Genomic DNA, 23,153 nt, shown 5'->3' with positions numbered 1-23,153 from the left:
CTTAGCCGCTCACAAATGCTTTGTATTTACTTTATTTCTGGTTTCTCTATAACAAAAGTAGTCTTATATTTATTACTAGAAAGCTGCATTTTGAGAGATTCCCTTGTGGTTCCTCGGGAAATTTTCTGCTCTCCAAAGACTCATTATTTCTAATTTGTACTGAGGTTGGAGAAGTGAAGCAATCTTACTCGGATCAGGGTATGCAGTCTTGTAACCATATAGCTAAAAAAATTTGAATGCCTTATTGTTGAGTTGCATTCATTAATTTACCTGCAAAGCATGACTAGCCTAAAATTTAAGTACCCATTAGCTGATATTCACCTTCAGAAAGGCTGTTCCCTTCTGTGAAACAGCTTTGTCTTTCTGAATGTTTGCCTTTAAGGTTTATATCCTGTACTATTGAACTGAATGAATTAGGGGTGGGCAGTCCGAGCACAGAAATATGATGTGAACACGTAATAGCTGTCTACCCGTTAAGTTTACTAGCAGACATCTTTTGGTCCTGCCCAGAGTTTTTTTCAGACTAACATGTGCATACTGTTAGCTATATCCTTAACCATACTGAAATCGAGAAAGGCTGGCACTTGGTAACAAAGTAGTTGGCATCCCTTCCAGAGGTAAAGGAGCTATCAGAGCCCTTCTGCTCTGCTGTTAGCTCTTACAATGCTATCTGAAATCCTCTTTTAGTAGAATCTGCGTATTCTGGCATCTGGGCATTGGATTCAAGGATGGTACCTTAAAAGGTAAAGGCCTCAGGTTTATGTTCATATTCATAAACCTAACAAAAGGAAAATAATCAAGAGTTAGAAACCAAGCATACGCGTCTAATATACTGCTTTTTATGGTGTTCCTGAGAAATCAGTGTGCTGTTTAGTCTGCCATAAGCGTCAATAGATTTTAGCTATTTCAAACCAGAGGTGGGAATAAATTGCAAAGCAGCCTGTCCCCTGGTGAGTTTGTTTTGCTGACAAATCACTTTTTTCTTCTTTATTACCAAATGTTTCTGGTAGGAATCTTTCTGCTGACTGAAACTGTGGCAGCATGGCATGGGGAGACGCATGATCTCTTAGACAGGCATATCCCATATAACTTAGAGCCGTACAGGTCAAGAAAAGCACCATAAATCTCATTCAGGGATTGGTAAGAGCCTTGCACAGGTATTGGAGCTCTGCTGTCACACTCAGAGCAAGTTATGCTGTTTGATAAACGAGTTGCTGCAGTCCAGGCTAGCTCCCGTTACCTGATTGATTTAAGGGATGCTGCGATGTGGAGCACATTGTCTTGTGTCAGTGGTTGGATACTGTTCATGATCCACATCCTGTACTTGTAGGTCGAAGGCTGAGGGTGCCAGCTACCCGTGCCTCTTCCCGCTACCTCTCCCAGTGCAGTTGGTAAAGGACTATTCAGTTACATCAAACTTCATGGCCTTTCTGCCTTGTCACTGAATCTTGATGGCTGTAAAAGATATTCTTCGTCAAGAGAACAGCTTCTGATGTGGTCAAAAGGGGAAAATTTGGCTGCTCACTGCTAGATCCTTGAGGATGGTGTTTGTGAAATGTTTAAGATTCGGCCTGAAATCTGAGTCAGCAGCTGGAGAGTAACACATCTCTGTTATTCTTGTTGTAACTGTCTCGGGCTTGGGGCAGTGTTTGGTGTTCTATCATCCTTTACTGAAAAAAAAAAAAAAAAAGTGTGAAGTGTGTGCTGATACCACAGAGAAATGGAACAAAAAGCCCATGTTCTTACTGTGGTAGAACTCCAGTAACCCTGAAGTAGCTAGATGGGTTCTTTAAGAACGTTAAAGAATTATGAATTAATTCAATAATATTAGGTTTTAATATCTGAGAACTGCTGGTGCTCACAGAGGGCCAGGTTTCAGTTTGCCTATCCCAGGAGAAGACTCAGGAAGGAAGCACCTGCAGTGTAGAATCTGGAAATAACAGGCTTGGGCTCCATCAGCAGTTCTGCTCCACACCTGAATGACCTCAGGCAAGTAGTTATTATTTCCAAACTAATTGGCATGCCTAGTAGCTTAGAAACTTTGAGAAAGTCTTTCTGTGTGTCTAAAGCTAAGCAGAGCGGTTGTATTCTTCGTGCTGCTGCTACACCTGAAAATCATGGATTTGATTGCAGAAAATGTGATATACACGGAGAGAAAAACCTCTAATCTCTAATCTAAATGCATACATTGGAACCAAAACACGGATTAATGAGTTTATCAAATCTTTTTTTCCAGGCCACAGACAAGTTGGGAGCTAGTTAGTCGTTTTAGCTTTGGATTGCCTCTGAATCTACAGTTAAAGTCATATGAAAGTACGTATAGGAACAAACACCTGCAATTTCATGCAAATTATTTCTTAAGTAAGAAGTATTGAGAAATTCATAGCAAATTGCTTTTTGAAGTTCTAGGTGTTTTTTTTGAAGGTGAGATTTTTTCCGTTTGTACCCCTCTTCCAATCTGGATACACATACAATGACTTTTACGTTGTTTCGATGCTTTTATGCTGGCTCCATTAGGCTACAACTACATCAGAGTGGTAAATTATGTACAAAACCATGCCTGATTAATACAGAAAAGGTGGGTACGCACCTTTGCAATCAAATCAGTCTTTGCCTGCATGTACATAGTGAAGCAGAAAACAATAGATGTGGGGGGAACACTATGCTGTGGGTGAGAAATAGGCGTGAATGAAGATTGCAGCACCATCCATTGCTAATATAACGTGAACATCATCTGAATTCTCAGAAAAGAAAATGCTGTTCCTCGTAGCTTTTAAGGAAGCTGTCAGTTTGATGCTTATTTGCAAGAAAAATTGTTCGCTATAAATAAAGTAACAACCATTTTGGAGACATGGGCAAAATAGGCCAACTCACAGAAAGCTACTGTTTTTGACAGAAGAACTCAACCATGGAAGCAGAAACTGGGACTGCGAATGATTTTGAGAAAAACAAAGATAACTGCCAAAGTATTTTACAAAAGATGTATGATTCAGCATAGAGAGAAATGTTATTTAGCACTCGTTCAGTAACGAATGCATTTACCTAGGTCTGGAATTTATACATGACAGAAAACAAACGGAGGAAATTAAGTCAGATGTTTGTATGTTTGAGCATGTTTAATCATTTTCTGTGATTTTAGAAACCTTTCAGTTCCCAAGGCCTCTCTCACCATCAGTAAAAGAAGACTTTTCAACAGAGTATAGAAGAGGAGATTTGCTTTGAAATTATATCTTGGCAAAGACTTATGGTAAAGATGACTAAATCCCAAGTTCATGCTGAGTAAGATAGATTCGCTGAATGGCAAGCCCAGCGTGGTGGATGTTTGCTGCTGCCATGTTTTCTTACAGCCTTTCTCAGGTCTTCTCTAGAGCAACCCTTGCGGTTAGAAGCTGGCTTTGATTGCCACTCTGCTGCAACTCATCCTTTTCCTCATTTTTCTTCATTTAGGAGGTTGCCTTTGTGTGTGTGTCTTTGGCTCTACTTTCAGTCCTCGTCTCTGATGAGTGCTCATATGTGATTGACTTCAAGCTTTTGAACTGAAGGGCAGCCAGTTTTACATGAGCCTCTCTTTAGCTATACCTCACAGAACAAAGTGGGACGACCGCTGCCCATACCTCACATCATGCTAGGGAGTGATCCCAACATGATCATGCCTCAACAATTTGCTGAATCTGACTGAAATCCTCTTCCGTCATCTTCTTCACTTTAATCTTTTGATTAACAACACCCCGTCTTTTCTTTTATGTGGCAAGTTGGCCATATGTGCTTAATCACCTTTCCATTCCTTGTCATGTCTGAGCCGATTTGCCCCTTATTTTCCCTCCTCTTATTTGTTGTGTGATCTAGGGATGCATGAGGACCTTCTTCAAGGCAGTTTCTTTTCTTCAGCTGGCATTGCTTTAGCAAGACCTAAAGAAGGACTGAAAATCATAAAGCTAGCAGGATTTTTGCTTTTTTAAAGCCAACTAAATTTTGGCTGTGAAACTCAATCCATGAGTAACCTTAGAAAACATATAAATCTTTTATAAGTTTGTTTTCTGCTATTTTTATTACCCCAAATCTGTCGCGTACATTGTTGACTCAAAACATGTAGCAAGTAATCAAAGACAGACAATTTATAACCCACATGTAGACTGCAATAGGAAAAGCTAAAGAGGATATTTACAATTCTTTTTTTTTTGGAGGAGGTCGGATGTGATGGGGAAGTTGTTCAGAAGCCTCGGCTAGGCATTAGCTGTTGAATGCACGAGAGACTAGAAGGGCTTCATGAAAATTGCAGTTCATGCAAAGGAATGCAATTTCCGAGTCATTTCATGAATTCAGATAAAAAGGTGGAATTGGAAGCCGTACTGCTATCCAAAACTTTTTGTGTAAAATCTACCAAATTGATGTTCTGAAGTTACGTGACCTAAGAGAAAAGACTGAGGTAAAACTGAAAACATCAGCACCCCACCCAATTAAAGGACTAACTGCCGCAGTAATTTGAGGTAAAATATTTGATTATTTAAATAACATCTTTAAATTAAGATCAGTCTTTTCTGTGTGGTGATCAGTGATAGATATTCATCAAAAGCAAGCCAACAAAAACAGCCCGAAGGAGATGGAGCATTGCCCTCTATAACAGATGATAATTCCCAGCAGGATTACCCCGAATAGTCAATGGCAGACTGTTGTAGGGTTTGGTTTCTTTTTAGCTTCTAGCTCATAGTGCTGTCTAAACATCATTAGTTATTAACAATAACTTCTTATATTTTGACCCTACAAGAAAGGATCCATTTTTAGTCATCCATTATTTTAATCATTACTGCTCCATTTGAAGAACCTCACAGATAGGTCACTAATGTAAAAAGTTAAAAGAACACATTCACCAAGCTACACCTACCCTTTAATATATCCACTCTCTTAGATATTTTAGGATTATAATGACGTTCCTTTTATGTTTCTTTTAAGATAATCTTTGCCTCCAGTTCTAAATTCTTGTTAAATTATTTTATTTTTTTTCTTAAAGCCTTAACAATTGATGAGGCTCCCTAGCCATCACTTCCTGGTTAAATGCAAGACCATGAAGAGGATTAACATTGAAGATGTCCAAAATTCAAATGTACAGAAGACCCGTATAGCAAATAACACCTTCTGCCCACAGCAAACACAAAAGATGTCTATACATATGCTCCATCTGTTTTAGCAGTATATTATCACTGTGATATTAAACCCTTATGAACCGTATTGCTTTAGCTACTGCCACCAGCCCGTAGTTTGCTTAATTCCTGGGGTATTGCTTGTTCAGCATCTGTAACTAACGCTTCGCTTGGTTGTTCCATGCCATTTTAGGCTAGGTAGCATGCAGCTGCTGGTAGGAGTCTGAGTGCTGGAAATTGGGGTTCTGGAGTTTGCTCACTAAATATAAGGTGGTGATGATATAAATCCCTCTTATTCTTAGACTGCTGTAGATCATTTTCGTTGATACATATATAATAGAGACTTGACATTTACTGGAATAGGTCTTGCTTGATCGTTTTTAGCTAATAAATTGCTAACCACTTTTCACAGTCAACAGGGGAATCCCTCATTCTATTTAATATCAAAGTCTGTGATGTGAGAGCCACATTTCTTAATAATTTGTGTAAACTCTAGAGCAGTGCAGTCCTAATTTTGGCTGGGCTGCAGTCCTGATAATGTATGTCAGTGCGCATAATAAAAATATGAAGAGCAGTTAATGCAGGAGGAAAACATTATCCTAATTTGAATCAAATTGATAGCACTAGTATTGACCTTGCTAGATGAATTATTGCGGACATTAAAAGGTGGAAGCAACGACTATCACCTTTGATAAGTAGAGCACAGGCTGTAGAAATACAGTTATCACGAACTTCACATCGATTAGGATGTGTCCACACAATCCTTGAAGAATGATAAATGACAGGAAGCTGGCACCTGTGAATCCACTGCCTACCAGATTTATTATTCAGCCCTTTCACTCTGTCTGGCTGATAATGAAATGGTTCTTGTCTTTGCAAGGCTCCTTTGCATAACGTGGCAGAAGATTTTTCAGAAGAAGCATGCACCTCCTATGAGTTGCCTTTTGAAGCTAATTCTCTGTGTGTTAGCAGAAGATTTATGAGTGACTTAAAATCTCAACGTAGAATATTCCTGAGGTACATGCTGTGTGTATACGGCATCCTAGGCACACAAAGCAAAAACTGTTCTCCCCTGCAAGGGTTCAGGCCTTGAAGGCAATGCTGAATAAAGTCTAGTCTCTACCATGATAATCAGAGAAATTAACTTATTTTTTCAGCTGGATTAGCTAAACTGCATGGATTCTCTTTCAGTATAGTCTTTACTCAGTTTAGTTTATTTGACTTTCAAAATAAACCCAAGCAAAGGCAATGAGAACTACTTCAATTCAGGGAAGTGCGTCTACACATGGGCTCAGTGTAATTTTACCAATCTGCGCTGAATTCAGCACTTGCATTGCGAATTAGTTTGCACTAAAGGCATGATGATATAAGCAGGAGTAGGCTGGGGAAATTTTAATAGCTGGTGATGAACACTGAACCGCCCACCATAGATGTTCACAGAACCTTTAGCTTCCTCAACAAAACGTGGACAAATGATACTTTTTTTTTTTTTTTTTCTTCTGAGACCTCTTTAGAAATCAAAACACATCTCCAAAACGCGTTCTCCATCAGGCGCTGCATACCAAAGTTTCTGTACTACATTCGCCAGCATAACTTTGCTGAGCGCTTGCATTTATTATAGAAGAAATTTATTAAAATCCGTGCCTTCAGAAGCAAAGCAAGGTTGGTAAGGAGAGGGAACATTCTGTATCAGAGAGAGTGAGACATCTGGGGAAATAAAGGCAAGCGAGAACTGGGAAAACTAATTGTAAATTACCAACACTGATGCTGAATGGAAAGAGTTGTGCGCTGCTCAGGAGTGCTGTGTGGTTTGGGTACCTCCGTGACTTGAGTACTTCTGGAAAGAAGTAAAAATGCCTTTGGTATTTGTTTGAGCAGAGGCAAATTGCTACTGTTCTGTATGCTGCCCGTCACAAATTTATATTAATTCCACATCCATTTAAAAGGCAAAGATGTGCCCGAAAAGTTATTTGTGTCCCAGAATGTAATTGGCTGTGGATGTTCCGTAATTTAGAGTAATACAAGATCCTGTTGATATCTCTCAGGATATTGTCTCACCAGCCAGTCAGGATTTTTAACTCTGAGCTGCTTGGGATGCTGTCATTAATCTAACTAGGTGTCTGCGATATGCCGGGTAATCTGGCGTGATGAAGAGCTGCTGCAGTCCTTTGAGATGGGTGGCAAGAGTGTTTTGTACAGGGTAATAGAGTGTCTGGAGCCGAGCAGTAATGATACAGCTGAGAAGCAGCAGGTGTGAGGAATAGCCTTGCTAAAACACGGGCTTAGTCAGAGCTCTGCAGATGCAGTTGTCAATTCTTTTATATTTCCTCATTAAAGCTCGGTGATTTGGTGAAGGATTCACTGTGGCTCTCGGGCCTTTCCTGGTACAGTGGAAACAGAAAAGAAATCGGTCACAAGCTGCCTGTATGATTGGTGTAGCACATCCAAACCCAGACTACCCTACGCAAAATATGTAAGCCTTTGGGGCCATCTTTTTGTTCGTGAAGGAGGGCAAAGGCTGTGGAGTCTCAGTGTCAAGGAAAGGTGTGTCTGCTGTTGTGGTTACGTGGTCCCATGCATCCCTGTCCTCACCAATCCTTCCTTGCTATCAGCAAGAGAGTTTCTCTTACTGAGACAGCAAAAGTGGCTCTTCTCTTCAACCTCGGATATCGCAGTGATTTTGGTCTAAAGGCCATGTCTGCTTTGACCCTAGTGAGATGAAGCACATGAGCAGAGCCTGTTCATGGAAAGAAAGGTTGCAGGACCAGAACTACAGAGGCAAGCTCTTGATCAGAGGGGAAAAGCTCACCTCTGATCAAAATTTAAATTAAGGGGAATTTTGCCAAGCTTTCACACAGTGCCCTTAATGTGACTCCAAATGCTGTGCAAATTCTCTAGTATGTTTTAAACCAAATCATTGCCGTGTTTTATTGATCTGGAGTGATTAACAATGTCCTCACTTCGCCGTATTTATTTCAGATGACCAGAGCAGCTGTGATTTTAACTTACCAGATACCAGGGGAGCTCCAGAAAAAGCAGATCTCAATTTTGAGCCAGAAGTACTGTCTGAAACCTTAGAAGCTAATGAGCAGTCGGTATTGGTGCTTCCAGAAAGAATACCATGTGAGGTAAGGTTTTTGGATGCTGAAATCTTCAGGATAACAGTCAGCGTTCTTCTTTTTCTGCTGCAGTCTCATTCATACTGTATCAGTTTTGAAAACAAATCTCAGATAAGGGGCCAAAATGAGAGTGTATGAAGACTGCAATCGGATTTATTTTGTCTTTGTGTCATATCCATACTGCAGACAGAAGATTTGCAAGTAAAATAGTTTTGAGACAGCCTCTGAGGGATTTTATTTCTATGAGAATTATTTGTCAGCTTGGGTAGAGATGTCACTGTCACGAGGACCTTGTAGTTGAGAGGGAGCACATAGTCAGTGACTTCTGGAGATACAGAGAGCCTCTTGTGAAGAATCCACGATGGGCACATATATATGTACCCATACTGCGTGAGTTATACAATGAGGGATTGTGTGAGCATATGCCTTGCCTAATTTTAAATTGAAATCAGAAATATTTTTGTATACATATCTGCATGCACGTCCGATGGACACAAACGTTCATGTGTGTTTGGTTTTGATCAGGGTTGCTGCGAGAAAATACGTGAAAATGTAAACAGGGGAAATACATTATCCAGTGCTGCATTCCTTCATGTAATTGGGTGGCTGTGGTCAGATATGGAGGTTGCAGTTGAAATGTCACATATTTTGCTTGCTGTGTTTCAGCAGGCTTGCCCATATGTTAGCCCCTGGGGGCAGATTACCAGCTGAGTATCAAGTAATAAAAGAGATGTTTTATTTTGATACGTACCATTTATGCCATATCCTATACGTACAATAACAACACTTCAGTTCAGGAGGCAGTAGAGGGCTGTTGTCTCGGGTTACTTGCTGCTTCTGTCTTACTTTACTGTCAGCTCATTGTAAGAGTTTAAATGAGTTTTAGGTATTGTAGGCTCTTCTTACATGGCTGAATGTTGTTTTTCTAGACTGTATGGTAGAATAGCTGTAGAAGAAGTAGCACTACACCTACATACGCATTTAAAATACTGCTTTAGAACATTGGTAGGTAAGCTGAATTTGAAGTACTACATTAATTTTCTCATTTACTCTTTGTAAAATACTGAAGGATAACACTGAGCTGGCATCATGTTTTGGTGTTGTGATGTTTTTTTGTGTGAACTTATTGGTAAAGGAACTTTCCTTCCAACTTATGTTTTAATTTGCATTTTATGCTTTCAGTATAATTTTATGAAAGACTGACTAATGGGAACATATTTTAATTTTATAGAACCCTGGTGAAATATTCATTTTGTTGAAAGATGAAATAGATGATGAAACTTTTGAAATTGAATTCATAGCAGATAATCAACGAATTAGGACACAGCCAGCCTCTTGGAATAAGAAGGTCAAGTATATGAAAGCCTTAGGTAAGAAAAAAAAATCGTTACCTTTAAGTAAGGAGAGAATTTTGGACTCCCTTTGCTTTTTCTGATAAGTAGTTTCACTTCCCACTGCTTTGTAGGTGTTTCCTGTACATGGGTTTTGCATACAGAACATTTATTAATAATGCAGAGAAGCAAGGCCTTGTGATTTATGGGAAGCTAGGCTCTATTAGGTTGTTTTTGTGTGGTTAAATGGCATGTGGCAGTCTTAAAATGTCATTGATTAGTCACAGATTAACATTCTTCAAAAACACTGCCATAAAATGGAAAGCTAATATTCTTTTCTTATTACCCTATTACTAAAATGTTTCATTTTATATCTAATGCAGTAACTTTGGTTATACTCCTCTCTATAATTCTTACTGACATAGGAAATATTTTTCTTTGTTCTTTTTTTCATGTCCATGCCATTTCTCTGTGTCACTCAGATCAGCTGGTTTATAATGATTTTTTTTTCAACTGCTCCATACATAATTTTACTTGCCATATTCCCCTGTTTTGCCTGGAACATGATAAACAAAGGAAAAAAACACAGCATTTTATCTTAGGAGATCTACAGTGCCAATTTAAGGGTCACGCTTGTCCCCAAGCACTTAATGAGAGTTACAAGTTAAAACAGTTACGACCTAGGCATTCAGAGTGTAGCTTGCCATTCTGTTGCATGCTGTATATTCCCAAAGGAACTTGCATAATATTTTATTTTATGACCATTGCAATATAACTTTAGGTAGGAAGAAAATTATATATTTAGGCTGCATTAGGAAGAAAAATACATATGTAGGCTACAGTTCTCTTAGAGCTACAGGCTTCTTGGCACTATTTTGGAGTAACTGTGGCCTGATTTTTCATCCTGACCACAGTCCATGTGCCCTATGAGTTCTTTACTGCTGTGCTGGTGCAGAGAGTCTGTTTTTAGAGACATGAATGGGAAATACATCACCAACAGGAAATTTTCATCAGTAACTGGATTTCAGAGGAGGAAAGCTTAAATCCTTGTTCTCAAGTCTTAAAGGATTCTTCCAGAATGATTCTATAAGGTCATTGTTAATCACAGGGAGGATCCAATAATGGATGCAGAAATAAATTGGGAACAGTAAATGAAATATGATGAAAAATGTTATAGAGACCTGCAGTTTAATTTCATTTCTGAAACATTTTTGTTTTTGAAACATGTCTCTATAATCCTTGTTACAAAACCTGAAGAAGTTGAAGTTTGGGAATACCTTTTTTATAATAAGGATCTAGCTGATCTAACATTATAAGAAAAACGGGGGAAAAAAAGGTTTGGGCAGCTTTCCATTTAAGTTAATGTTCTATTCATTTAGTTTCTTTGGCCCCATTACTCTTCTCCATTTGCAGGGCTGCCCGTTTTTATCGTTCTGTAGTGGGCAGAGTTGGAATTGTAAGAAAACTGTGCTAGTGCTGTTATGGTACAGCAGGATGCCTGGCACCATGAATACTAATGAATTATAAAATGAGCTCATAGAGAGGGCTCATGCTGCATACACAGAGCAACTCATACTTAAGTAACAGGCTGTACAAATGCCTCTTTCCTTTGCTTTTACTAGGTAAACAACTGGAATGGAGGTAATTATACTGCAATTTCTGCAGTCTAGTTCAAGTCCAATTTTGAGAACCTTGCCTGCAATTAAGAAAATGTTTCAAAAGATGAATAGCAATTTGTAATAAATGAACTTTTCCTTAATTTGTAGACATAAGGGAGCTGATTATAGGTCATCAGTCCATCAAAGGGAAGTTGGAAATTGGAAGTATACAGTTTTCACCTCCTTTCTAACATGAAGCAACACAGTAGCTTTGTTTCATACGGATTTACAGATATGTATTTTCTTTTGTCAGCTTTTTAATGTTAGATTGAAAGACCTGCATACAGAACTGCCTACACTAAATCATCTGTGAAATGCAAATCCAATCAATTCATCACATCTTATGCATTTTCTGTGGTATTTTCCTCTGCTCTTTTACTCATTCCCTGAGATGTCTGGTCTGGGATTGCAAAATATTTTCAGCTACTGTTCTGATTTGTGTTTTATAAGATTTTCCTGCTGGCCCTGTGTATATAAATGTCTACTGTGGAGGAGTCATTAAGACCACAGCACAGATCGAGTATTATACTGCACTAGAAGAGATTGAGCGCGTGTTTCAGAAAGTGGCTGACCCAATAGCTTTTGCTTGTCAGGTAAGTTGACTTCTGCATTAAGTTAATGAAAAAAAAATAAAATGTAAGTGCCAATATGAGCTAAGAAAACATACGCCATGCTGTAAAGACTTTGTTTTGATTGCGTAGTAATGAATAATGGCTTAATAATAGTCTCAGGATTAAAGAGGCCCGTCTTTGAGATACCTCGTTGTGAGCAAGTCAGGCAAGTGAAAACAGATTTTCTCTCCTTTTTTGGTTTTCATTTAGAGTGATATAAACATCCTTGGTGCTGTATATGCCCAATGAACAACATCCTACATTACAGAGGATGAAAATAATAACAAATAGTAGTGATGTCTGTCTCCCTTGAAAAGCCTTCCTTTGAGTATGTTCTAAAGCCAATAGAAACAAGTCATGTTAAGTCACATTGTATTTGGACGATTATTATTCATTCACCAGTAAATGAGATTTTTTTCTGGCATAGCTGGTACAGAAAAAGGCAGGTTGCTATTCAAGCAGAGTCCATTTACAGCTGCTGAATTATCATTCATGTGGTTTGCTGGTTGCCATGCAGATTCTTTGCATATATTTAGAAGAATTCAGATTTTGAGCTGGATTTCAAATCAGCACAGCAGACTGCAGTACTCTGCAACGTCCTTTGCCGATGGCACATACAAAATAATAAGAAAAGAAAACATTTATTAAGAAGGGACAGAACCTCAAGTATCATTTGTTGAATGGTGGGTAGCCAGAGTAGACTTGTCATGATGTCTATATTGTAATTGCAAAGCCAGAACAAAAATAATAGTCTCTGTTTCCAGCACAGACAGTCTCATTTTCCTGTGACAAATCTACCTTATCTACCACCTAAGGCATTATAAACATAAAAAAAAAGGATTAATAAAAAATGATGTATTGTGTTATTTGTATTCAGTTCAGGATGGGGGCAGATTGTTTCCAAATACATTTCACTTTTGTTCTAAGCAAACAAGCCATTGCACAAGAAAAAACAGTGTAACTTTAAATACAAGTGCATTCTTAAAATCTCTGTAATATCCATCGTTAGAAGGACTTGGAAGTAAGTTTCTAACAGGTTTTATTTAAAATGTTATGCATAGGAAATGTATTATGATTAAAAAATATAACTAATGTCGTAACCTAGATACCTACAACACACCTGCTATTTCTAATGGAGATCTCTTTGTATTATTCAGGAGTCTGACCCCTCATTTAACCAGCATGCTTAATATTTAGTAAGACAGATGCAATTCAAATTATATACAAATGCAAAAATATTTCTGTGCAGAGCAGTAGCACCAGGAAATACAGCTGTAGTGTTTTGGCTATCAGCTGTGTTTAACAGTTTGCTTGCCTTTACTCATCTGGGTAATAAGCAAGCTTTTAACTGAGCAGGCACTCAGTGCCGTGAACTTAATGTTATTGTGTTGGCAACTGGAAAATCAGTCATGAGAAAATGTTCATAATCAAGCAAGCTGCACAATCCGCACAATACGATGACTGCTGTGTAAGAAAGTATGCTGATGGTAACTCTTTTGTAAGTGTGCATGTGTTGGAAGATTTGTCATTGCATTTTTTAATGGTACCCACTGGGCCACGGAGTGAGGTATGTTAACTGGTTAGGGAGCTGAGCCATTTCCACAAACTTTTAAAATACTTCAAGCTTTCATGTGAACCTGATTTAATGGTAGTAAGATATATTGTAAAACTACAATTTACAGAACATGATTTAACTTAATCTTAAATGTGTTCACACGAAGAAAAACAGAACAGCCTTGGTACTAATTAGAATTCCCATCAAGTAGCAGGAGTAGTAGTAACTTTTATTTAACCAGGATAATTAAAACCTTTGAGACTATCAGCTTATTTGCAAAAGTATCCTGGGGCAACAGTGGTTTATCTATGCAAAGTAACAATCAAACACAATGGAAAACAAAATTAAAGTAAAATAGAAAAGCTTACAGCAATTATTGATCAAAGCAATATCATTCTGTGGTTCAAAGAAAAGTTCAAGATTTTCACAAGTGCTTGCAATCCTTATTAAAATTCTCTGATGAAAGGAAATTGCTACAGTAATGCATACCAAAGATATAATGCTTTGGTAAAATGCTTTCATTATATTGTATATGGTGTTCATGGCCTTTATGGTGACTTGGAGATGATAACCACACGAAGACTATTGTCCCCTTCTCTACTTTGGCCCCCAGCAAACCCAAACAGATGAACCAAACCCAACAAATTAATAGGCTTACAGCTGTCCATTCCTTTCACTGATGGTCAGGTCAATTCATAGGCATTAATGGGAGGCCAGCAATGTAAGGGACTCCTGCACCTATAACTTCCTCTTTTTATTTTTAGAGAGGAATTAAAGATTAGCCATAGTTTAGATTAAATGTATTTTAAGATTTTCACAAATCATAGTTTTGGATGAAATTCTTTGCTGCATCTCTTGATCATTTTCTGCTCTGTATTTGTCTGCATTTCTAAAAGCATTTAGCAACATTAGCAAGACATAGTAAGAAACCAAGCAAGTATTTACAGTGTAAGAAAATAAATAGAGGAGAAACTAATTGAGTTTCTTTCCAAAAGTTTTGAAGGAATACAATCTGAAAATTTATATTAAAGTAGGAAGAGTTGGGGTTATAACAACTGTATTATAATTCTGAACAAACTTGCTGTCAGACCATATAGGGCTGAACATGGGGTAAAGGCCATTCATTGCTTGTTCTTTCACTTTCATACAGTTCTGCATTAAAGGAACTCTTGTAAGTACTAACCTGACTGATTTTAAAGTTTTTATAATGCACAAGTAAACTTTTTCATTTATTTATTTATTTATTTATTTTTCACTTTTCATCAGCTTTTCATTTCAACATTCCCCTGGATTTACATGCCGTATTGATTTTTCTCTCAGACTTTCTACCAAATGCAACTATTGATTCAATTTTTCAGTGTTGGGGTTTCTTGGTACACATTTCTTAGGATTGCAGAAAAATGGAAAGTAGGGTCATATCCTTATTACTGAAATCGATAGCTTCCTGTTAGTTTGAGTGACTTAGAGTATCCAGAGAGAGTCAAAAAGTTTTTGTGACAAACTTGGGTTGGATAATGTGATTCTGAGGATTTTTGAGATTTTTTTTTTTATATCAGAGTCATCAAACAGGATTTCAGTTACAGAGTATATTGAAAAAAAAGAAGAATGAAAATAAACTGCAGCCTCTTCTGTGAGAGCTTGCGAGAAATAGCTATATGCCTTATGGGGAGATATTAGGTATGCGCCTTCACCTGATCCCCTAAGATACTTCCTTTGAAACTGGTTTTAATATTTCAATCTTCTAAGCCACGTCAGCAACTCTCATTTTGAAAAGTTTCCTTCCTTTCCCCTAAATATGAAATCTCTCCATATTCCACCAGTGGCTAAAGTTGTAAGAAATGCCGACTTGATTTATTTTATTATTTTTTTTTTTTAACCCTAGCCCATACTGTGTGGCAGAAGTAATCTAGCTATGGCAGTGCATATAAAGGAGCATCTGATAGATAAAAACTCCTGAAGTAGTTCATCTTTATGTAAATGTAACCTTGTTAGTACTGCTAAAGCCAGTGAGAAGTATGTTAATTTAGTGTCTGCGTGCTGCTTCAGCGGCACACATTTTCAGGGCTTTGTTAGCAGCTATGAAAGAATGTAGGTCACCTCGTTCACAAAAGTAGCAAAATGTGTGCTTGGGCTTTTCCTTTTTATGCGTGTTATTGTTGTGATGCCCAGGTGTGATGGACAGCGGGCACTCGGGGCTTCTCTGGTGCTCACCTCTGTGTTCTGCTGCTCTGAAAAGGAGGTGGGGAGGAGGTAGGGAACGAGGGCTTGCTCCTGGGGGTGAGCTCTGGGGTAGTTGGTAACTCTTGCAGAAGGACTAAGATTGAAGGGGAGAGCATGATGGATGGAAAAGTATTGCCTGGAAACTTAGTGGCTTAATTCTGAATGGTTTCTGGAAAGAAGAACTTGCCTACGGGGCAACAGGCAGGAAGTCATGCTTTTACTTCTTTTCTGTCAGGCTTTAAATCTTTTTTTTTTTTCTCTAAAACGTGGGCTCTCACAAACTTCTCACTGGTTCAGCGTTTCCTTGCAGAGCGCCTAACTTTAAATACTGTCCTATTCCTGCTGGCTTTTCAGCATGAATTTGAGGTGTGTGGTCGGGGGGGGGGTTCTCAGGAAGTTCCCCCAGGCCTATAGGGAGCTGTATAGGGTATAGCAGAATACGTAAATGCAGTGTGCTTCGTCTGAGAGCATTCTGCAACAGAAAGGGGCAGTAAAGTCAAGTAAAAGTCTCTAAAGTGAATTCCTTCCTGGAGGAGATCACCTTTGTGTTGGTACGGAGCTCTTCCCTGCTAGCTGAAGAGTGCAAACTGATCCCATTGCTGGTTCTGTGTCATTCTTATTTCGGCTAATATCTTCACATAACTAGTGGAACAGGCTTTCCTGTGTATGAGCTGAAACGCATTAACATGGGTATTTTTTTAATAGTTAAACTAGATTTTCTTAGCATGCCTTTGTTGTAGAGTAGTAGAGCAAAGCTAGTCAGTAAGGTTTCATTTACAGGATGGCTTGTGAAACCATGTGCTTGAGCCTTCAGGTTTCAGATCCACTTAGAAAGAGTGGGAAAAAATGAGGCAGAAAACTTGAAGCAAATCTCACTGTGATGACTGTATCAGAAGCACGTTGTGCCTGCCTTCAAATTCCTAGAAATGGATGGGCTGGTCGTGGGAAGGCAGGCCTGTTATAGCATGACAAATCTAACTCTAATTCAATTTGTTCCCTTTGGGAGGTCAGACACTGAGACAGAAATTGGCCTGTCTTGTAAAAACTGACCTTTTGTTTTACCTCTTGTAAAAACTGACCAGCTTGATGTGGTTAAGCATGCAGCTGTTGGTGACCTTGAAAATTTCGCTGCAAGTTCACGAAATTGGGTGCCCTCTGCATTTCAAGAACTTGCTCCATCTCAGACTGAGAAATACTGCTTTGTCTCAGGTCACTTTGGTTGTTTAAGTGCAAAGTAAGAGCTATACGTTCCCAAGGTACTCCTCCCCGAGATTTCTGCCTAAATGAGAAGGGGAAGGAAAGGTTCCTGCCTCTGCTCTTGTTTTTTCCAGAGAACCTTGGAAGGCCAGATTACCTTGAGCGCTTGCTGAAAGGAGCCTGTGGGGTATTTATTTGGCTTTTGTATTACAAGACAGTCTGAATGGGTCTCTGTGAAACTGTTCCACAGGTATTTCTCAACAAAAAGTAAAAGACAGGTGTTGCTATGTTTGTTTTCTTTCTTTTTTTTTTTATTTTTTTTTGTTCATTTTTATTTTGAACAGTGAGGGCTAGATAGGAAGCAAAGGGTGTATGAGATGTCCTCGCCACTTTAGCGGAAATTTAAAATATTAGTTCAGATCTAGTTCATTTAGCAGCCAGCCTATACATTTACTCTCTGTGTAGGGGAATTTCTGCTATATGGTTGTTTGTAAACCGAAGTGTTCTGCTCTTGCTGAGTTTCTTTTGGTTCCCAGAGCAACACAGACTATCAGACTATCTTTATAGTGCTTAGAGTAAAACGTCCTTACCCATTCAAACCCCTGTAGTCATACCTCTCATCACACCAAGGAAAAAAGTATTTAATTATGTCTACCTTGAGAGTCATTAGGAATGAGTCTTGGCCTTTTGTCCCGGAAGAATTAGGCAATCAAAAAATGATCTCATAGAAGTCAATGAGGATTTCCCTTGTCTAAAGATGAAGTACTCGGTAGGAAGCTCATCTGACTAGTTGCTTGCTATCAGTTTCTTAATCTGGCAGCAGTGTCAGGCCAACGGCTGATGGAATTGGTGCTGTTTCCTACCTAGCAAAGTGCATGATCTTAATGTAAAGCTTTCCAGTAACAGTGCTACTGTGTTCTTTAAACTCATCCTGAATTACTGCTGTAATGAGACCTTGGATTTTTTTGGTACCTGGCATCTGTTAGAACAGCTCCTGATTATTAGACAACATAGTCGTATCTAAATCAAGAATACATAAATACAAATCTTCCTGTCCTTACCTGGCCTTCAGAAACTTTTAGTCACAGATGAACATTGTAAATTATAATTTCTGTTTTTTTTTTCTTCAGTTGTATTGTGTTATCCTGGTCCTTGTATATCATAATACCTCTTCTGTAACTTTTAGAAGCTATGCTGGTCTTGCTGAGTTTGTAATAATGCTGCCTGAATAATTTGATTCACTAGCAACCTGAGGATAAAGTTAAAAATACATATGCAACACATGTGCTGACTTTATTTATTTGTCTTTTGAACAGGCTTTCAGATTTTCTTCTGTGGAGAAGCTGGACAGTGTTCTGACTTTGTTATTGGAAAGCAAAATAATTACTTCTGAATTCAACATATCCCAGAGTGAAGAAGAGCACCATCAACAAGCTAGTGAGTCCCTTCTCGTATGCATTCATTTTGTTGCTGCTGCTTTGGGCATTACTTATAAATGTTAATATGACAATCTTTAAATATTTAAGACCACTGGTGAAATGCAGGAATCCATGATAAGGACAGCATAACCAACAAACAAAAAACTGGAGGAAAAAAAAATCTGTAAAACATTACTTCTTGAGTCAGTACTACGTATTTAGAGTTGTCAATCTGAATGTTTTTAATCAGCTTTGGATTAAATACAAATGAACAACTTCTCAGCTCAGTAGATTTATAGTCTTGGAGAAAACACAGTAAGAGACATACACGATGCCTGTACATTATCTGTGTATATTTGCATGTATTTTTACTAATTGATCTTTTTGCAATACTCTCAAACCTTGTGCTCTCCAAGTTTGAAATAACAAAACAAAGCATCTACATTCATTTTAGTAACTCTGCGTAATGGTTTTCATTACTTTCTTCGTGTGTGTGTATATATATATTTAACAGTACAATTATAGTGAGTTAAAATAGGATTTGGCTATGAAGTAGGGGCACTGTATGTGCAATCCAGTAGCATACCAACAGAAGCCACCATTTAGTGGAAGGTCGTTTGAATTAGCCACTCATTAATTAAGGGTTCCAATTGTATTGCAGTAAATCAAGTTTGATTATTTAGTTTGTGTTTTGAAAACATCATTATGATGTTATTCCAGATGTGTGTTGGACCTCAGCTTTACCAAGAAACTGTATGTTTCCCTTCTGAAATAGTTAAGAAAGAGGTGTTCAAGTTGTTGGCTGACTCGGGTTTTGTGTAACCGGACTGTGGTTTTGAGAGAAAATAAACTCACCGTGTTCAGGTGTAATGTAACAATTCTCATAACCAAATAGAACAAATTTTCAGGGTAATCTCTACTGTGACCACTATCGTGCTTCCTTTCGTTTTGACTAAGGTTTCTTTTATGATGAAATTCATCCCCCTGTAGCAGATAAATATGATTTCTCGTGCATTCTAAAAGGTGAGCTAGGCACATCTTTGAATATTGGGAATAATGCTTACCAACCTGTAATCCCTTGCCAAAAGGCCTGTGCAATTCAAGAGCAAGCTGACTGCTTGTGAGCTTGAGCCAGGTAGGGACCTTCCTAAAATTAACTGGTTTGATGTGTGGTGTAACAAAGCACGGAGCTGGATGCTTAGATCCTTGATAAAAGGAGGTTGTGGTTGCAGAGCTGGAAATACTCAGTGTAGGAGGCCAAGGGCTCTGATCCCCCCTTCTGCCTGAAAGCTGTTTAAACGCATGTCTTTGATTCCCTGTGAGAGCACGCCAAGCAGGCATTAGACATGTTCACGTCTAGTAGAGGACTAGCATCTCCTTTTTCTGCTGTTTTTATAGCATTTTTTTCCAAGTACCATTTTTTATGTTTATTTTTTCAGAGAGAAAAAGTCAAAGAATGAAAACTAATTAAATACTTCTGTGGAGGAATTGAAGCTATTGACAAGAAGCTCTTTAGCACTGAGATAAATTACTCCTATCTCTCTGAACGGGCAGAGGAATTGGTCCTAATTTCATAATTGCTGTATTTTCAGCTTTTTCCCCTAGTGGTCAAAACAGGCCAGAACTCCAGCTGTCAGTTTTCAGGGGAGAGATGCTTTGCATTGAGACATACTGGACTGAATAGAGGCACGCTGACACATCAGAATACAAACACCAATACTTAACATCTCAGTGACTGCCTGTAAGTGATTCTTGGAGGGTTCTTGCCGACTTCCAGACTTTGCTTCTGAAGGCTTCAAAGCCTGTTGAACTCAGTAAGTAGAGCTGCTGATTAGATTTGGTATCAAACACTTAGTTCATAAAGCTTTATGAACTATGTAATTTTCCTCCAAAAGCTTGTGACAGCTTTGTGTGAATCTGTCATCTGATGGACTTTCCTCTAGCTTAACAATAATGTGAGACCTCTAGCTTAATAATAATGCCTTTACCCAAAGATGCGCTGCTTGGAAGCCAGATGCTTTCAAAGTACAGACGCATTTCTTTCAACCTAAACACTGTAACAAACATGCATTTTTTTTAGCCATATCCTTAGGAGGCCGTTTCATCTCTCCAGTTGTTGGTGTGACTACAGCAGGCCAAACTTGCCCCATGAGGCACAAATAAGAGGAGCCTTTTCCACTCTGGTTTTCCTTTGATGCTTTATTTTAACTTCAGAGATAGCACACTGTGATACAGCTGATAAATCGCTGTACTTGAGAGTTCTCGGTATGAACTCAGTGAACAACTAATGAAGATAACGTGATTAGTTTTATTGGATAACTGAAGAATTGCTTGGTTTGACTTCTCACAAAGTGTACAGCTGTGTGAATAAAAAATTTAGGACTACAAAGCTAAATATGAAATCCAATAGGAGAAGTGCATGTTTCTTTGGGGGATTCTTGGCTGTATTGCTGGTAGTTTAGAACACGAAATCAACAGACTTTTGAGAGCTTGGTGTCCAGGCTGGCAAGGTAAAGATGGACAGTAAGGGTGCAAAAGATCGACTCCTTCACTATTTTACTTTCAGGACCTCTATTACAAATACGCCTGAATAATCCTCTCAACTAAAAATCTTTTAGAATTCACTCTAGAATTCATTCTTCAATGCATAGGTTCAGCAAAAGCTCTCTACAGAACATACAGCTTCATCCGTCCAGATGATGAGAACCAATGTATGTACATCATGTTACTGTAGCTCTTACTGCATATTTCCTATCATGTGCATACATTATTATATTTATAGATTTTTTTTCTTGCAAATTCTGAAGCTGCTTACTTGTCTTTCAGCTTCCATTTATTCAAATTAAGCTGGAGACTTAACTTCAGTTGGAGCACCTGTGTGTAGTTCCTTGTTTAGCATGATTTGTCAGTGGATGTTATGTATTTTTAACATATTAACATATGTACTTTTAAACATGTGTTATGTCAATGTAATATGTCTCACTAATGTGGATGATTACCTGCCTTTATAGTAACACGCACATGCAAGCATGCCTGTAAGTAAGACATGCTTAGGATAAAATCATCCATTGTTATTTCCCCGAGGTAAACTCAACTAGAACATTTTTAGTATTCCCATCTTTTTTGAAATACTAATCAAAAAGCAAGGTGTCATGATGAAATTGCTGTGTGACCATAATATCTAACAGAACAACTCCACCTCCTTAAGATAGGTATATCATGGGATATAATGATTTCTGGTAAGGGAGGTTTTTCAGATGACGTCGTGGATCACAAATTCATATTCTAGAAACTTGAATTTCGTGCCATCAAAGTAAAGAGAATTGTTTGAGCAACACATCATGCCTTATGGAGACCCTGGTAATATGAAAGCCTGGGGCTGCAGTCCTGCAAGCACTTCAACTTGTATGTAATGTTTTTCCTGTGTGGAAGCTGACTTGCTGGGTTACTGGCAGGAAGAAAATTGCAGCTCAGCCTACATGGAGGCAATGACGACGCTATCTTTAGTTGTTGTTTGACCTGCTTTTAAGCTTGTCAGTATTATTAAAATGAAATTGATTTTTGAAATATTGGAAGAGGGAAATCATGCTGTATGTGGTGGTTTTGGTGTGTGTGTGTTTTTTGTTTGCTTGTTTTTAACAGACCAGGATCTCCAGTGATAACCCACGGATAAGATGGGTTTCAGTTGGTTGCTTTTGATGAAGCATCCTATTGTAATAGTTACTGTAGTATCCAAAAAGAAAAGCAGGAGTCTCTACCAGCAGAATATTGTTGGAACTGCTGTATGTGTAAAAACTTGTCAGAAATGAAGTGCACATTTCAGACTTGAACTGTCTCTTTCTTGTTTTAATTTATTTATTTTTGTTGTGTATGTTTTGTTCAGCTGAAAATCATCTAAAGCTAAAACGATGGATTGTACAATGTTCAGAAGAACATTGTCAAAACACATTTAGGATTGTGCATGGATATTGCTTCCTAGCAGTATAGAAGAATTAAGATAAAGACTTTTTCAGCTTATCAAGGAGAAGAATGTTTTAGGAATGAGTGATATTCGAAGAGATTATTCTGTAGTCCTCTGAAGGAGAGTATCAGAAGCCCAATCAGCTGAGAAAGCTAATAGACTGAGCAGAAGCCACTGGAACAGCACAGTGTTTAACAGAACAACATTAATTGAAAGACAGAGCCAAGGCATGTGGGATTTTTTGTGGTGGTGATGAGAACAATGAGGTAAAAGACTCGAGACAAAACATAGTAACTGATCAAAGTTCTTCTTGAGCTGGTGAAGCTCTGAATCTATTCTTGAATTCTCAGTTTGGGAGTTCTTGATGTGTTGATTCCTGAGGTCAAAGAAGACAACTTAACTGAGGAAAACCTGTGTGTCTTTTTCCTCTACTGGTGAATTTTCCTTTTTTTTTTTTTTTTTTTTTTTTTTAAGTCATCTGTTACCATTGTTCTGATTAAACCCATATATTGAGGCTTATGAAAAATCCTGAATTACTTATTTTGTAGAAAATACTGTGGTTTTTTTTGTCACCTAACAGTGCTAGCAACATAACAAATTGTATCCTGATTTCTCTGATTCTTTCTTTCAAGCAGAAACATCAGTCCCAAAAGAATGGGATTGGGTTTCCAGCTGCTAGTAAAACAACAGGAGGAAAGACAGACTGGGAGAGGGGAAACGAGAGGAGCTATAAGCGCTTTTTTGTTTAATTGATACTGACACTGTAGAAATCTTCCTAAATGCCTGTTTAAATTGCTAAAAGAAGCAATGTCCTGTATCAGTAATTTCAGAAATAAAAACAGGATGCCTTAAAAAAACCTGCAGAAATATAACTGTAGGTGTTCTGTTTGCTTGCTGCAATTTTATGAAAATTCCCGCAGGCTGAGGCAGTGCTACAATGCAGCA

General features: G+C 38.2%; 1 protein-coding gene across 1 annotated transcript in view; it reads left to right on the top strand.

Moving 5' to 3' along the window:
* Nucleotides 1-23,153, top strand: part of BANK1 (B cell scaffold protein with ankyrin repeats 1) — a 133,555-nt gene that overhangs the window by 29,695 nt on the left and 80,707 nt on the right. Inside the window, exons 4-7 of the mRNA XM_032186184.1 lie at nt 8,118-8,266; nt 9,489-9,627; nt 11,697-11,839; nt 18,146-18,266. Of these exons, the coding sequence (XP_032042075.1) occupies nt 8,118-8,266; nt 9,489-9,627; nt 11,697-11,839; nt 18,146-18,266 (552 nt within the window). The remainder of the gene's footprint in view (nt 1-8,117; nt 8,267-9,488; nt 9,628-11,696; nt 11,840-18,145; nt 18,267-23,153) is intronic.

Source organism: Aythya fuligula, chromosome 4 (assembly GCF_009819795.1).
Source record: "Aythya fuligula isolate bAytFul2 chromosome 4, bAytFul2.pri, whole genome shotgun sequence".
Taxonomy (NCBI): Eukaryota; Metazoa; Chordata; class Aves; order Anseriformes; family Anatidae; genus Aythya; species Aythya fuligula.
The sequence above is the reverse complement of the archived record's forward strand: the minus strand, read 5'-3'. Positions and strand labels throughout refer to the sequence as shown.